Source organism: Malus domestica, chromosome 13 (assembly GCF_042453785.1).
Source record: "Malus domestica chromosome 13, GDT2T_hap1".
In the NCBI taxonomy this organism is placed as follows: domain Eukaryota; kingdom Viridiplantae; phylum Streptophyta; class Magnoliopsida; order Rosales; family Rosaceae; genus Malus; species Malus domestica.
Genome location: NC_091673.1, coordinates 9,055,003 through 9,070,637, shown reverse-complemented (window position 1 = coordinate 9,070,637; position 15,635 = coordinate 9,055,003). Strand labels below are relative to the sequence as shown.

Here is a 15,635-nt window from a genome sequence, read left to right as displayed (position 1 = left end):
TCTGTCGGTTATAACCAACAGTAATGAAAATTTGATGTCGATTTATATTTTAAAAAATGTTTCTGTTAGTTTTAACCGACAGTAATGAAAATTTTCCAAAATAAAACTGCTCCATCTCTTCCTTACGCCGATGCCTTCTCCCTTCCCCCTTACTTCCCCCTTTTCTCCTTTCCTCATTTCTTTCTCCTTCTCTTCTCTCCTCATTTACTTCCAGTTCAACACTTGCAACTGAGAGCCATCTGGAGCTAGATGAAATTTGCCCAAGAACTTGAAAATATTGAAAAAACTTGTCAATCTAAGACATATGGAGCTAGATGAAATTTTCTGGTTCAAGACCTTGATGTTGCCGCGAAGCATGGGGTGTCTAACATGTTTGCACAACTTGCACAAATTTCTGGTTTGTCTTTTCTTTTCTTTTTCAAATATATTTATTTGTCTTTCCAATCCTTTTTCTTCTTGTTGGGGTCAAACTTCTATCTAACTATATATAGGGTTTAGGTGTGCCCATGTAAATTCTTCCCCTGTCAAACATGTTGTCATCAGAGAGGAAGGATTTGAAACATAGGTTGAATATGGAAAATGCGGTGAATGCAGGGGAGGCTAACTTGAAAGGGAAAGAAATGATTCAGAAAGTGGTTTATATTTTTATTATTATTAATATATTTTTTGTCGATTTTAGCCGACAGAGAATGCTCTTATTTATTCATTATTAATATTATCTGTCAGTTATATCCGACACAATTTCTGTCGGTTTTAGAGTATTTTCTGTTGGAAAATCCATTTCCTGACGCTGACAATTCTGTCGCTTATTATATCTGCCACTGCATCTATTTTTTGTCGGATTTTGCCTAAAATCCAACAGTAATATACGTTTCTTGTCGGTTATCGTAGCGACACTAATAAATGGTTTCGTAGTAGTGAAACTAAGTGCGTATGAGAATCCAGCAAACTATCACAGTGTTGTTGGAGCATTGCAATATATTACTATTACTCGTCCTGATTTATCCTACGCGGTTAATCAAGTATGCCAGTTTATGCATGCACTAAAACTTACTCACTAGAAGGCAGTGAAACGTATCCTCCGTTACTTGAAAGCCACGCATACGACATCTTTAGAAACCTGGAAATGCTAAGTTGATTGCGTTTTCTAATGCTGATTATGCTGGTACAAATACCAGACATTCCACAGGTGGTTGCTGCATTTATTTGGGTGCCAATCTTGTATCATGGAGTTCAAAGAAACAGAAGACAGTTTCAAGGTCTAGTGCAAAGGCTGAGTATAGACAGTTGGCCTATACTGCAGCTAATTATCGTGGCTTCAATCTCTTTTTAAAGACCTGCATTTGCATCTTAGTCAACCAACGATTTGGTGTGACAATATTTCTTCCATTGCACTTGCCTCCAATCTTGTCTTCCATTCACGCACGAAACATCTAGAGGTTGATTATCATTACATACGAGAAAAGGTTGTTCGTGTTGAATTATTAGTCAATTACATTTGTTCTCAAGATCAGGTAGCTGATTTCTTTACAAAAGGACTGTCAACGGTGCGCTTCAAGTTGCTGGTGTCCAAGCTTCATGTTGTTCCACAACCAGTCAGCTTGCGAGGGGCTGTTAAACGAAGTCAACAGTTTGTTACCACCAACGTCTCTTGAGGAGTTTGTATTGTGCTTAGGAGTCTTATCTCCTTGTTTGTAGGACTTCATTTTGAATTATTCTTATAACTAAAGCTGTGTGTAATCTTTGTAAATTTCAGTTTGTACTTTTGAATTTTGAACTTCTGGGGTTATTTCAAACCCTAATTGTAATCTGTAAGTGGTTATAAATACATGCATCCCACGATTAAATGGGCATGCAATTGAAGTGAAAGCTTTGTGTTCTTAAGTTTTACAGACTCATCTGATCTAGTATGATAAATTGACACATCAAATGAATCGATTAAGAAAGTAAGATTACCAAATACAAGCGTATGACAAACAATGACATTGATTAAAACATGTCCTCTTCGAAAAAGAAAATGCAGAGATATAATTGTAATAAAGAGAAATTCTGACCGGAATTATTGGGAGCTTCGCATGATGATTGACGAGTACTTTGATTAATAACAACGAATAATTTGGACAGAATAAATATAGAAAAATAAGAAGATAAAAAAAAAAGAAAATAAAAGAGAGATCATCATGGATTCATCATTATCTATCATGGAAATGGAACAAAAGAGAAGGAAACCTACACGTCGCAATCATTACCAAATATTATTTCTGTTCCTCCCTCTAATAGGCTCTACCATTGACCTTGTTGTGGTGCTATGCTGGCACTGTAGGACTCCTCTCTTCCTCCACTCCCCATGGCCTCCCTCAAAATTCCAAAATAATTAACAAGAAAAAAATAAAATTAAAGAACAGGAGCTAGGCAATCAACAAAATAAACTACCAAATTACTAAATACTAAAAACTAGAAACCCTTTTGTGATTTGTCTATAGTTTCATAATCTTAGAGCACAAGGGGGTTTGTTCTAAGTTTGAAAAAACCAAAACATGATTAAGAACAAATTATAATTAACTAAGAAATTAAGGAGAAAATGAATGTGAGTGAGTGGTGATCATGGGGAGCCATTTTCGGATCGATCGAAGTGGAGAAGTTGACCGGAGCATTTGGGGCAGTCCTCGAGCTGTTTCGGGACCATGAAGTACATGAGACAGACTTTGCAGCCACCCACTACTAACACATTATTGTTGTTGTTGTGATTCTCTACCTGCTGCTGGTGCTGCTCGTATCTGCACGAATATGGCGACGAGTCGGTCGAAGACTCTTCGTTGTCATAGGAGCTGTTTTCATCTTCTTCTGAGTAGTAGAAGTCGCCACTGTACTCTGCTCTTGTCCTCGGATCTTCTTTCACTTTCATCCCGTTCCTCCAGTTTATGTAGTAAATCTCCCCTGTCTGCAAATTATTAAATCAAGTAGTAAATTAAAAACAACGCCCCGACAATTATAAATTTTATAGAAAAACACTTCAAGAGCTCAGTTATTTTCTTTGAAGGAATTAATTCAAATATATATAAGTTTTGTTATTGAAAACATTGAAAACGACTATATATGATTGAACCCAGATTCTTTTTCTCTTGTTTGAGACAATGCAATTATTCAAACAGAAAAAGGTTTCACCTTTACTCTTCAAAGAAAACGTACTAACTTACCAAGAGAGGAAAATCTGTGAGAAAACATTGAAAAGTAAAAAGTTTCTCTCCTTTTAATTAAGGGGTATTTTGATATGAGTTCAAAGCAACTAAAAATTAAACTTATTTCAAAAATCAAAAGTCACTAAAAATGAAACCTATTTCAAAAGTACACCTATAAAATTAGAACTATTTCAAATTTTTTCTTTAATAATTTATTGCCGCACCGCTAGAGGTTCAAACCCAGTAAAGCTTTACTCTTTTTCCTTGTCTCCTAAAGTAAAAGATTGAAGAGGATTGAAAGTAAAACAATAAAATAATAAAAAATAAAAAACCATTTATTCCCTTTCTGTGGATTTTTGGTATGAAGTGTGTGAAAGGATTTTTGGTATGAAAAGTTCTTGATTCTGAATTTTATAACAAAAGGGCATGAAGCAGTAAATGCAACAAGAAATTAATGAAATTACAGAGAGCACAAAGCATTAAATACAGTAAAGGAATTTTAATGAAGAAGTTGCAAGATCTGCTGTGTTTTCTGCATTTATTGAAGCTTCAAAAAATGGAAAAAATCCTAAACAAAATAATTAATGGGTTCTGTTTTTTTCCAGCAATCAAGAGGAAAAAGGAGATAAAATTATAATTATAATAAAAAAACCAACCTTTAAGTCGAGGCATTGTTCCCAATGGTATGGAAGGGAGACATGGGAGTTGAGCTCTAAAGTGGCGTCCGAGGTTGATGAGGTTGAAGACGATGACCTGCCCTGCATCCCCATGGCGGCCAATACGCCGTCAGTGACGCTCGAGCCTTGACCTTCGCCGTCGACTGTGACGTTGCCGCTTCTCCGGTTGTGGTGTTCACTCTGCTGGTTGTTTAGGGAGCAGTTTTGGAGAGACCTCTCCAGAGAAGCGGCGATTGTCGCTATGTTTGGAGCTGTCATTTGACTCAGCAAAAAAATCCCAGAATATGATTGCAAAATGGGCTTCAACAATCAAAACAAAAACCACCGGTCACAAACGAGAGAGAGGGAGAGATTAAAGGTATGATTTTGGAAAGGGAAATATAACAAGGTTAAAGGGGGGGTAGGCACAAACAGATAGATGAGTTGGGTAGAATGATGGAACTCACGCCCTGTAAATGCGCGTCAGATTTTTTTGGGAGTACTAGGTGGGACCCAGCTTGAGAACTATGTTATACAATGGACAAAGACTATTATGAATCTAGGACTTACATAGCGGAATCCCATCTTTATAGTAACGTTTTGTATTAATGAAATAAAGATCAAAGTTTTTTTGTTTAATTGGCATAATGTCATGTGCTTGCTAACATGTAAGTTATTTTCCTATGAAACAAATTCATCGCAATCATATTCATGAAACATGAATACAATATCATGTGAAGAAACTTGCATAAATGACTTTGTATTAGTGGCCCAAAGGTCATAGTTGATAAAGGCCTTATAAGCATTTTTCATTGCGTTTATATTAAAAATGCTTCTGAATCAGATAAGCACTTCTTGGAGAAAGACAAGTAAATCCTTGAATTATTGTTTATTAGCACTATTCTAAAAATCTCCACTTAGCGTCTTCTAGGCGCTAGATGGCTGACCATCGTCCCGATTAATGCCTAGGCTTTGAAAATTGAGAAAATACACCTAGACCTGCTAAGGTGCCTGCCTAGGCACCGGCCTAGCCCGCCTATACACCTGACTAGGTTGCGACTCACTTAGATAAAATATAGATAAGTTTCCTTTTACATTTTATTATTTCCAATAAATTGTAAGAGACTTACTGAATACTTAAATAAATACACATTATATGTTTGCTCCCCATGTTTTTATTATGTTCCAATACTTCATAATATATATATATATATCATTATATTTTCCAGTTTATGATGAAATTATATATATTTTAAATATAAACAAACACTCATTTACATGAAATACAATAGATTTACTTAAATTCGCCTAGTTCGTCCTAGGCCCCAGCCCGCCGCCCTACTAGCTCCTAGCCTCTTATAGAACGTTGTTTATTAGAGTCTGATAAAAATTGTTATAATAAAAGTACTTATAAAAGAAAACACTTAGGCTTTCAACAATAAACTAGAAAATTTGAGTTTGATTCCTATTTTATAGAAATCAAACTCCTAACATAGGTTGAAAAGGTTGAGTTATATGAGAATGCTTCAAATTCTTGACTTCAATATTTAAATTAATGGGTTTGGGATAGGGAATAACAAATATTATGATAGAAATTGAAATGGAGTCAGAATTAGTTGACAAAACTCACCTATGTAAAACTTGTATTGCAATTTTTGTTTTTGAATAAACGATATTATCTAGAGTAAGAATGGGTGGGTTTAGTCTCATAATCGGCTAGTAATAATGTGGTTCAAACTCGTCTTTGGCGAAAACTAAACCTATGACCTCTTACTTACAAGTGAAGAGGAATACAATATATCGTAAAGATGAATACAATAAATCGTAGTAATAAATGACCTTGTATTGCAATTGTGTTATAGCAATTAAGCCCACATAAACCAATCTAAAAGACCTTGTAAAAACAAGTGCTTGTTCAAAGGGCATTCTCTAATGAGGCGCTTGATTATAATTACTGAAAAAAAGTTAATAAGTGAAGCTGAAGGAATAATCTCGGGAGGCTTAAAATTAATAAAAGCAAAGAAGACCCAGTAAAAACGCGATTGCCGGAACTGAATGCCGGAACTTTCTATAAAAATTCACAGTTTGTGTATTTTCTATGCTGCAACAAAACGGAACGGGGAAAAGAAAAAGGAAGAAGAAGAAGTAGGTAGTGGGGTTTTGAAATGGCGGGACGTGGGCTCTGGCAGCAGTGTCTGACCACGCGCCGAATGCCCATTAATGCAAAGTCCACATAAAACAGAATTGAGAATAGTATGTGGAACTGAACCTAACATATAAATACACACACACACACATACACATACATACATGCAAGCAAGGGTTTTCATCATTTTTTATACAAAAAATAAATTATATTTACATGATTTTATTCATAACAAATTATCCACCCACTACCGAGCAACCTCATTAAAATATGTTTGTCTCACAATTTTTTGTAAGACATGTTAATACGATATGAATAATACAAAAATAAAATATTTCGGATCAACTTTTTAATAAGTCATGTCGTTATCAGGTCATCTGTTAACGAATCAGTTTGTTATCGGGTCAGTCATTAAAAAACTTGACAAGATATTGTTTGCAATATCTAAATTAGGTATGACAATTTCTTGTATAACTCATTAATCCAACACCAAATGAGAAATGACATGCCCCATAAACAAATCAAGTCGTTATCGGATCACTTGTTAAAATAACAGATTTAACACGATAAGACCCATTAAGATAAGGAATATGATACAAAAATGATACGAATAAGACAAACACAACTCGTTTACCAAACATAATAATATGCCAGTCACAATTATGTATCAATTCACACAAATATATATATATATATATATATGTATATTTTTTTTCTCTCGCTTTTATATGATTCGAAGACTAGATAACACTTTCAAACAACTGATACAAGTTGGCTAATTGACCCCAAAAAAATTCAAACAAGTTGATTATTAAATATATTATTCATGTACACATATATATCAGTGGACTTGGATCCTTTCCTAAGCTAATGGAGAGGATTCTCCTGACCACTAATCATGGGCCGTTGGATTTTTATCCAACGGCTACAAACAGGGGGTCCCTTTAAAGTTATAATAATTATAGCCGTTGGATAAAATCCAACGGCCCATGATTAGTGGTCAAGAGGATCCTCTCCATTAGCTCAGGAGAGGATCCAAATCCTATATCAGTAATGTTAGGATGAGGCCACGAATTAGACTAAATTAATCTTTATATATACAATGTATTTATGACATGGGGTGTGCTATCCACACACCCCTTATTAATTTCTGTCCGTTTATCTTCTTCAATTCATCCGATCCGACGGTCGAAAATAAAAAAAGTGTGAGAGAAATAAAAAGATGTGTGTGGATATCACACCCCTTATGACATATGACAGCAATTGAAGACTAATGAAGAGCAATTCGGTGGGTATATGGCTACACATGAAATTTATAAAGTTTAATTATTTTAAAAGTCAAACCATAATAATTAAGTTTGACAAAAAAACCATAATAATTAATATCATTATTCATGATCATTACAGAAAAACCATGAATTTTTTTCATTAATAAAACGGCAAAAGCACGCTTGATTAGGCTTAATTATGATAATTTTTCAACGTAATCACCTACATATCACTGTTGTACCATGTGGTAATTAATCAATAGGGGATTATAATATAAACTATATATATCATGAATTCATGAGTGTTGGGCCATAGATATTATTTGAGAATTGATAGTCAAATTAATGGAAATTTCCAACTCTTACTATTAGTGTTGATTTTAATTTAGAAAAATACTCAGGAGACTCTCTTAAAGTTGGACTCCTTAGAGCAACTTCAACGTTGCAAAGGTCCCCTAGGGCAACTCACTATTGAAACTATCTTTAATGGGCAACTCACTATTGAAACTATGTTTAATGAATAGTAACTGTCATTTGCATCTCCATCCCTAAACTGAATAGTCATGGCAATAGGTAATAAAATATTAGTATTTTTTTATTTTATAAAATAATACAAAATAATTTTATTTGTAATTTCGGATAAGGCACCGATAGCATCACAATAATTCCTACCATTTCTTTACATCGTGAACTTGGAACTTGTATATTTGGACTCATGGCAACTTTAGGAACATAACTGGGTTCTTGCATGCACCATCAGTGCATTGGGAAGTGCAGTGATCCTAGACCCGAGAGCTTCAAGTTCTAGCTTGTAGTTTCAAGTGAGATTTCCTTGTTCCTTTGAATATTTGGGATTTTCTTGTTAAAGTTGTTTACTAAGACTGTCTGGAATCGGAGTAGGAATGACATTGATCTATATAAACTATTTACTAATTCACATGAATCGGAATGAAAAATAATGTAATTACTAAAGTACCCCTATTTTAATGAATTATTTTATATGTTAATTATTTTAAGACATTTTAGTCTTGAATTTTTTTTACTAAAGAGAATTTTATTTTATTTTTTTATAAAAAATGTATTCTTGATGTTGGAGAAGACTCTAGACGTATGTAGAAGACTCCTAATCACATGAATTAGTTCAAATTTGATATAAAAAATTTATTTTTTATTTGCTTCTAACTCTTTAATCACCCTAAACCAAGTAAAACTAATGAAACATTTTACATCCTTTTCTCTCTCGCTCCCTCTCTTCCGCATCTTTCTTAGCAACCACTTGACCAAAATGCTCAACAAATTTCGACATCAAACTCTCGTCTACCCAAGGTTGCCCCAGCACATGTATCCACATCCAACCATCCAATGAGGCCACAACCTACCCCATCAACGATAAAGTCCAATTTCACAAAGTGAAGGTGATAAGAAGTTCTTTCCTTCTATCTTGTTGGGGTCTGCAAATCATAATGTCCTTCTCAATTGAATTTGTGAAATGACGATTTCGGCTTTCGTTGTTCCAGATCATGTTCGTCGTTGTGGCATTGTTCCTAATCTCGGGCAATCGTTGTTCCAGACTGCAGGCATTCTTTGTTCCAGCCGTCGATTGGTAAACACGACATTAATAGTTAAATTTTGTTCTTTTCAATGTGCATGCTTTCTGTTTCGTTTTTTCCAGAATCCAGCGAGCTCCGTGACCAAACCCAGCCAATCTCGACCATAGTTGTTACTCACAGAGCAATCTCAGTCGGCGACTCAACCGCAGCAACAGCAGCTAGTGGTGCATAACTCCATTGGAAGCCTCAGCTTCAACAGCAACATGTCGAAGGAGGACAAGGAGATGTCAAGGTCGGCGCATGCACCGATGCCGCACATCACACAGCCCTCAGGCTATCCGGCTGTCTATTCCCGCCTGGCCTCTTGCTCGGGCCTTCCCCGAGCCCCATCGCCCGTATAAGCTGAAGCTGCTAGCTGGGGCAATTGGGTTGGAGCAACAGCCGAGCTATTGAATACGGTGGAGCTGCTCTTAAGGATTTTCTGTTACCTCACAGTTTAATGTCAATTCATGTGCTAACGTTATAAAACATTATGCAAAAAACATAAAATGAAAAAGTATTCAATTGGGCTATATGATGTTAGCTCTAGGTATGGGTTCTTATCGAGCTACTTTATTTCATTTTATTACTCATGCTTTTTCGAATGCATTGTTGTTCTTAGGATATGGATCTATTATCCATGCAATGAAAGCTACTGTTAGATATTCTCTGGATAAAAGCCAGAATATGGTTCTTATGGGTGGTTTAAGAAAACAGGTACCAATACAAAAAATGTTTTTTTATTAGGTACAATTTCTAAAAGTTTCACTTTTGAGAAAACACCATTGACATTTCCCTTTAATATAATATAATATTAAGAATCAAATATCAACTCTTACAAAATTTAGACCCCAAGATAGATATAAATATAATTAAAGGTTTCGATTCTTTGAACTAAGAGAGAATGTTCAGAGTTTATTATTTTACTTCAAAACATAAATTAATTGTAATAAATTCTTACGAAATTTGATGAGAAGGTGAAATAGTGGACACAAACAAAAGGACGAGCACGCATATAAGTAAGAGATCAGAAGACAGAGCGAATGTATTGGGGGTGCTGCATGCCTGTTCCTCTGTATTACAGAAGATTTTTCAATGTGATCGGCATACGATGTTGTATATTACGTGTCATTATACAAATGATGAGATATGTATTAAAAATTTAATAACTTAAAAAATAAAATTTCTCACCACTTACATAAAAACACGTGGTATACCACTTGTGTTCCCGTCACAATAAAAAACGTCTCCTATATTACTAAGCTACTATTAATAAATAAATCTAGTTAAACTGATTATGTACGTGTGTATTACGTTGAAAAATGATTTTTGCGCATTATTATTCTATGTTTATACACTAAGGTTATTTTTTTTCGTTTGATTTTTATTTGTTTTTTTTCAATTTAAAAGTTAAAAACAAACAAGAGTGTGCGTGATAAGGAAATTAATGTGTGTGAAATTAATTTTTTTTCATGATGTATGGTATTGGAAGAAAGGTAGCAATATTATTGATGCAAGGTAGCAATTAGGGTTTTGTGTTGATATGTATATTATTGGTGTAAGGTAGTAGCGAGTTCACGAGATGGCTCAGGGTCTCAGGCTCAAGGGTTTTGGGGGGCCGTTGGGGATATTGCAAGGTAGGTCTGGTCACTCACTGGTGGGAGCTTTTACACCCAATATCGCTCGGATTTTTCCTGATTGTGGAATCTATTCTCTCAACTTTACCAGTCCTCCCTCCTCCTCCTGTCTCTGACAACATCTCAGAAGCGGCAATTCACCCCTCTCTCTCTCTCTCTCTCTCTCTCTCTCTCTGTGCATTAATATTCCCTCTGCTGCTGCGACCAGCGAAGGAGTCCTTGGGATGTTCCACTGCTTTTGTTTTTGTATGCAAATTCAGAAATCCATCACGGATATCATCGCTATCGAGTTTTCAAATTCATCCTTTTTAAAATAAAACAAGTTCTATATAATTCGTTTCAAATTTCTCCAAGTAAGATGAACATGACTTCACAGTTTTTGTGACAAAACGCATATCAAACTAAAGAAAGGTTCATAACCCTAAAAAATCCAACTGATCCAAGCTCGATCTGGATTGGACAAACCTATATACACACATGTACACACACATATATATATATATATGTATGTATGTATGAAGTATTATTTCAGACTCATTGCGTACAACTGAGTGTCAATTGTTATACTGCATCTGCATGTGGTACGTATATATACGATCAAACATGGTTTGGTTGTGTTGACCATGTAAGTACTTTAGCAAGGCAACGGCTAAATGCGTACAACACATGCAGTCTCTCTCCCTGCTGCAATATCACCTGATTTTAATATGGTAAACGTAACTAGTTAATCGAGTGAAAAATGTTATTAATCAAGGTTAATTGCGTGGTTAAGTTCTTTAGGGTTTTATTTAACATTTCTAGCAACATGTATGTATGGAAGCCAAAAGGAAGATTATAAAATAATGATCGTATGTTTTATTGAGATTTCCAATTCATTCTCTGCACATATAGCGATGAGTTTTTGATCATGGGTAGTTGAGGGTGAAGGGAACATGCCCTAGTGCTAGTGGCCTTGGCCCATGGGCGTGCCCCTCGCTGCTGCTGCTTCTGCTGCTGCTGGTGTTGGTGGGTGCACACGCACTACACAGTTTATTTTTATATATTGTGGAACTGACCTTGTTTATTGGAAGGGAAGCTCCATAAAGCTTCTTGCACGGCTCCTAAACTGCTCTTCTCTATAAATATGCTTTCTTAATCAATTTATATCTGACTACATTTGTATTACTATGAATTATTTTTAGTCTTTAGGCGGGTTTAGGAATCGTGGTTGAATCCAAAGTTGAGAAACAGGACGTACAATGGTGATAAAACATCTAACAAATATTGAAAGAGTAATGCTAGAGAGACGATATATATATCTACATCGTCTTCTTCCTCCTCATCCCTCTCTCTTGTCCCCAACACATCTTCACCCTTCCTCTTTTTTGATTAGTTCTTGTTTCATTTGTCTAGAACCTCATATCAATAGACAAAAATACAAAAAACATGCTTGACAAGGAGAATCCTTAAGGTCAAACTCATCTCCTCCAAAACTTCCATCATGTTTGACTCTAAAACCGACATTTGCACACCATACAATCATCAATCAATGTTTGATGTCGAACACATCATCTCCTCAAAAATTACTTCTCAAATTGAATATGAGCATAAAACGTTTATGGGACATCTTTCCGCCAGATGGCATGTGACCTTAATTAGTGTAGTATTTCTCAGTACGCAGTACATAATCTCACATTGCTTGGGCATTTGCCATTTTCGAATATTATTCATTGACTCAATGAGTGAGGTTTTATGTCCGAGGCGGGGAATGCAAGATAGCCGTTCATGGCCGTTGGATTAAATCAAAGGACCAACCTAACACTCCTCGTACATTACAATCAGGTTGCCATAACCCGTTTACTAAAACAAGGACTCTCAAATCTCGATCGACCCTTTCTTCTTTCTCCCTTCTATGCCATTCATGATGTCGGTCGGAGTTCATTCCCTAGACCAGGGCTCTCTCTCATGTTGGTGGTCGTGACTGTTGGTGGAAACCCTTAGATCTGTAAACAGTAGAAAGATTTGGGGGAATTCATCATGAACAGAGAGATTGATACAGTTGAGAGAATGGGGACTCGGGACGAAGAGAGTCACAAAGCGTGGAATATGAAAAGAAAAAGAATGAATACCGTGCAATGATATTTTGTGGATGTTATTGCTATGTCATCCATATTTGAGAAATATTGTTGTAGACATCGAAATTTCGGTAAATAAATGTTGACCGATAAATCAAAGTTTCAACGCTCATGTATTACATAAATTTTACACGTAGCGTGTGTCTAAACAAAAAATCGAAATAAGTTGGAAAAGTCATCAAACAGGACACGTGTCAACACTTGGCAGAAACGACTTATTTCATCTGGAATATTATATTCAAAATTAGGCCTTGGAAATTTCTATAAATAGAAGGCTAATTCATTCATTTGAGGGGAGGAATTGATATTACACCTTGAAGCTCTGAAGCTCTGAAACTCTGAAGCTCTCAAGCAAATCCCGAAGGATCAAGAAAGCCCTTTTCGTTCTTCATCAAATCCACCTTCAAGATCAAGCCCCGACGGCCCTTGAAGAAAGTGTTCTTCGTTCATCGTTCTTCCAAGATCAAACCCAACGGCCCTTTGGATCAACAATCATCCACCAATTCAAGATCAAGCCCCGACGGCCCTTGGATCAACCATCCACCAATTCAAGATCAAGCCCCGACGGCCCTTGAAGAAAGCACCATCGTTCATCATCCGTTCATCCAAGATCAAGCCCCAACGGCCCTTTGGATCAACAACGTCGACAAATCCACACATCCAACCGTTCTTCAAGATCAAGCCCAAAAGCCCTTGAAGATCCGTTCATCACTGTTCTTCAAGATCAAGCCCAAAAGCCCTTGGAGATCCGTTCATCACTGTTTTTCAAAGATCAAGCCCAAAAGCCCCTTTGAAGATCCGCTCAAATCCACCTTCAAGATCAAGTCCACGGCCCTTGAAGAACGTTCATCTTTAGATCAAGCCCAACGGCCCTTTGGATCAATCACACATCCACAAATACACACCTTACGGAGATCGAATCAGAGGATCAAAATAGAGAGATATTGTAACCCAAAATCATCAAATACAAATATTTGTTTGTGCGCGTTGTTCTTGTCTCTTTCGTTTCAGGAATTTTCCGTGTTCACAAATTGGCACGCCCAGTGGGACAATCTCTGCCTCTTATCTCTTTCTCCGTTCAAGAAATTCAAGGGCACTTCCAAAATTAATGGCATCAAGGAAGGCTCAAACTGTTCCCGCAACCGACGTAAAGAACAAAAGCGTCCTCGTCGCAACTGGTGTCACTTTGGGCATCACGACTCGAAGCATGGCAAGAGCTACTTCTGCTGCCTCTTTCACCTCTGCATCAACTCTGCCAAGGGAACAAAAGCACCCAAGGTACGAGCCTTTGATCACCTTAGCCTCACTAAGGGCACCAAGGGGGGAAAGCCCAAGGAAATACTTCAAATCCATGCTCTCCGATGCCGATTCAAGCGACAGTTCAGCCATGCAAGTCATGACCATTGGAGCAACTTCAATCGATGAGCAGCTGGCTCAAATGAATGAAGTAATCGCAAGGCTAACCCGAACTGTGGAAGAAAAAGACTTGCAAATTGCAGCACTAGTCAACCGACTGGAGGCGCAGGACGGCGATAAACCCGACCCAGAGGATGATCCACTAAAGGGAGGAGCTGGCGGAGACGAAGAACCCCCGGTGAAGAAAATCGATGGGAAGCCGGAGCCAGACCAAGCAGCGGCACTCATGGGATCTCTTTCTATCCAGCAACTGCAGGAGATGATCACCAACACCATCAAGGCACAGTACGAAGGGAGCTTACATACCTCCTTGTTCTACTCGAAGCCCTATTCCAAGAAGATTGATGCCCTAAGGATGCCAAGGGGTTATCAACCACCAAAGTTCATGCAGTTTGATGGAAAAGGAAACCCAAAGCAGCACGTTGCACATTTCGTTGAAACTTGCAACAACGCGGGGACGGAGGGAGACTACCTCGCCAAGCAATTTGTGCGCTCGCTGAAAGGAAACGCCTTTGAGTGGTACACGGACTTAGAGCCTGAGTCCATCAACAGCTGGGAGCAATTGGAACGGGAATTCCTTAATCGCTTCTACAGCATCCCTCCGCACTGTGAGCATGCTAGAGCTAACGAGCACAAAGCAGTAGAAGGACGAGCCAGTCATTGACTACATCAACAGATGGCGCACTCTAAGCCTCGACTACAAAGACAGGCTCTCGGAAACCTCTTCAATCGAGATGTGAATCCAAGGCATGCAATGGGGTTTGCAATACATCCTTCAAGGCATCAAACCACGGACCTTCGAAGAGCTAGCCACCCGCGCCCATGACATGGAGTTAAGCATCGCCCATCATGGGAAGAAAGAACCGATCGCCGACTACAAGGACAACAAAGTTCTTGGGACAAAAGTGGAAAAGGCTGCATGGAAACCCACCAAGGAAGCGATGACGGTCAACACATCTCCCGTCAAAATCTCCACACGAGGCAAGGCGATTCAAGCCGAAGGCTTTCGTGATCAAAAGATGCGTAGAAGCACTTTGAAGGAGCTCGAGGAGAAAACTTATCCATTCCCCGACTCTGATATGGTTGCCATGTTAGAAGACTTGATGGAAAAGAAGGTGATCGGCTTGCCTGAGTGCAGACGGCCAGAAGAGATGAATCGCACCGACAGTCTAAGGTACTGTAAATTCCACCGCTTCATCAGTCATCCGACAGAAAAGTGCTTCGTGCTGAAAGATCTCATCATGAAGCTGGCTCAAAAAGGAATCATCGAGCTAGATCTTGACGATGTGGTGAAGTCAAACTATACCACCATCACTTTTGGCTCTTCCAACTCAAAGTTTTCACCTCAACCGCTGGGGGCATCCTCAAAGACAAGCAAAGTTGAAGGATGGACTCAAGTCACTCCTAAGAAATTGCACAAGAAGCATACGTCTCCTCCACAAGTCCGCCAATCGGAAAGGGGGCAAAGCAGCTCTTGTCAACCTTCAAAGTAACGTGAACGTGTTGAAGATGATGAAATTGCAACACAAAGATCGTCCGTTGCCATCACGATGCGCGACTTCTTGCCCGAAGACTTTTTCAATCACGCGGTCAAAGCTCCTTGCTATGAAAATTGTGAGGAACGCCTCTC

General features: G+C 37.8%; 1 protein-coding gene and 1 long non-coding RNA gene across 2 annotated transcripts; one reads left to right on the top strand and one right to left on the bottom strand.

Moving 5' to 3' along the window:
• Window positions 1-2,164: 2,164 nt before the first annotated feature.
• On the bottom strand, window positions 2,165-4,295 carry LOC103414346 (protein CURLY FLAG LEAF 1-like). Its single transcript, XM_008352741.4, has 2 exons — window positions 3,836-4,295; window positions 2,165-2,941 (listed from the first exon to the last, which is right to left on the bottom strand). Exons 1-2 carry the CDS (start codon window positions 4,112-4,114, stop codon window positions 2,603-2,605), a joined length of 618 nt encoding a protein of 205 aa, XP_008350963.1. The 5' UTR covers window positions 4,115-4,295; the 3' UTR covers window positions 2,165-2,602.
• A 4,190-nt stretch (window positions 4,296-8,485) lies between these two features.
• On the top strand, window positions 8,486-9,371 carry LOC139190622 (uncharacterized). The gene is made up of 2 exons (XR_011574950.1): window positions 8,486-8,664; window positions 8,767-9,371. It is a non-coding gene; the product is annotated as an uncharacterized lncRNA (long non-coding RNA).
• The last annotated feature ends 6,264 nt before the right edge of the window (window positions 9,372-15,635 follow it).

Coding starts and splice junctions, on each gene's coding strand:
- LOC103414346 (XM_008352741.4), bottom strand. CDS start 4,114: ATGACAGCTCCAAACATAGCGACAATCGCCGCTTCTCTGGAGAGGTCT. Junction 2,942..3,835: donor AACAATGCCTCGACTTAAAG/GTTGGTTTTTTT, acceptor AATAATTTGCAG/ACAGGGGAGATTTACTACAT.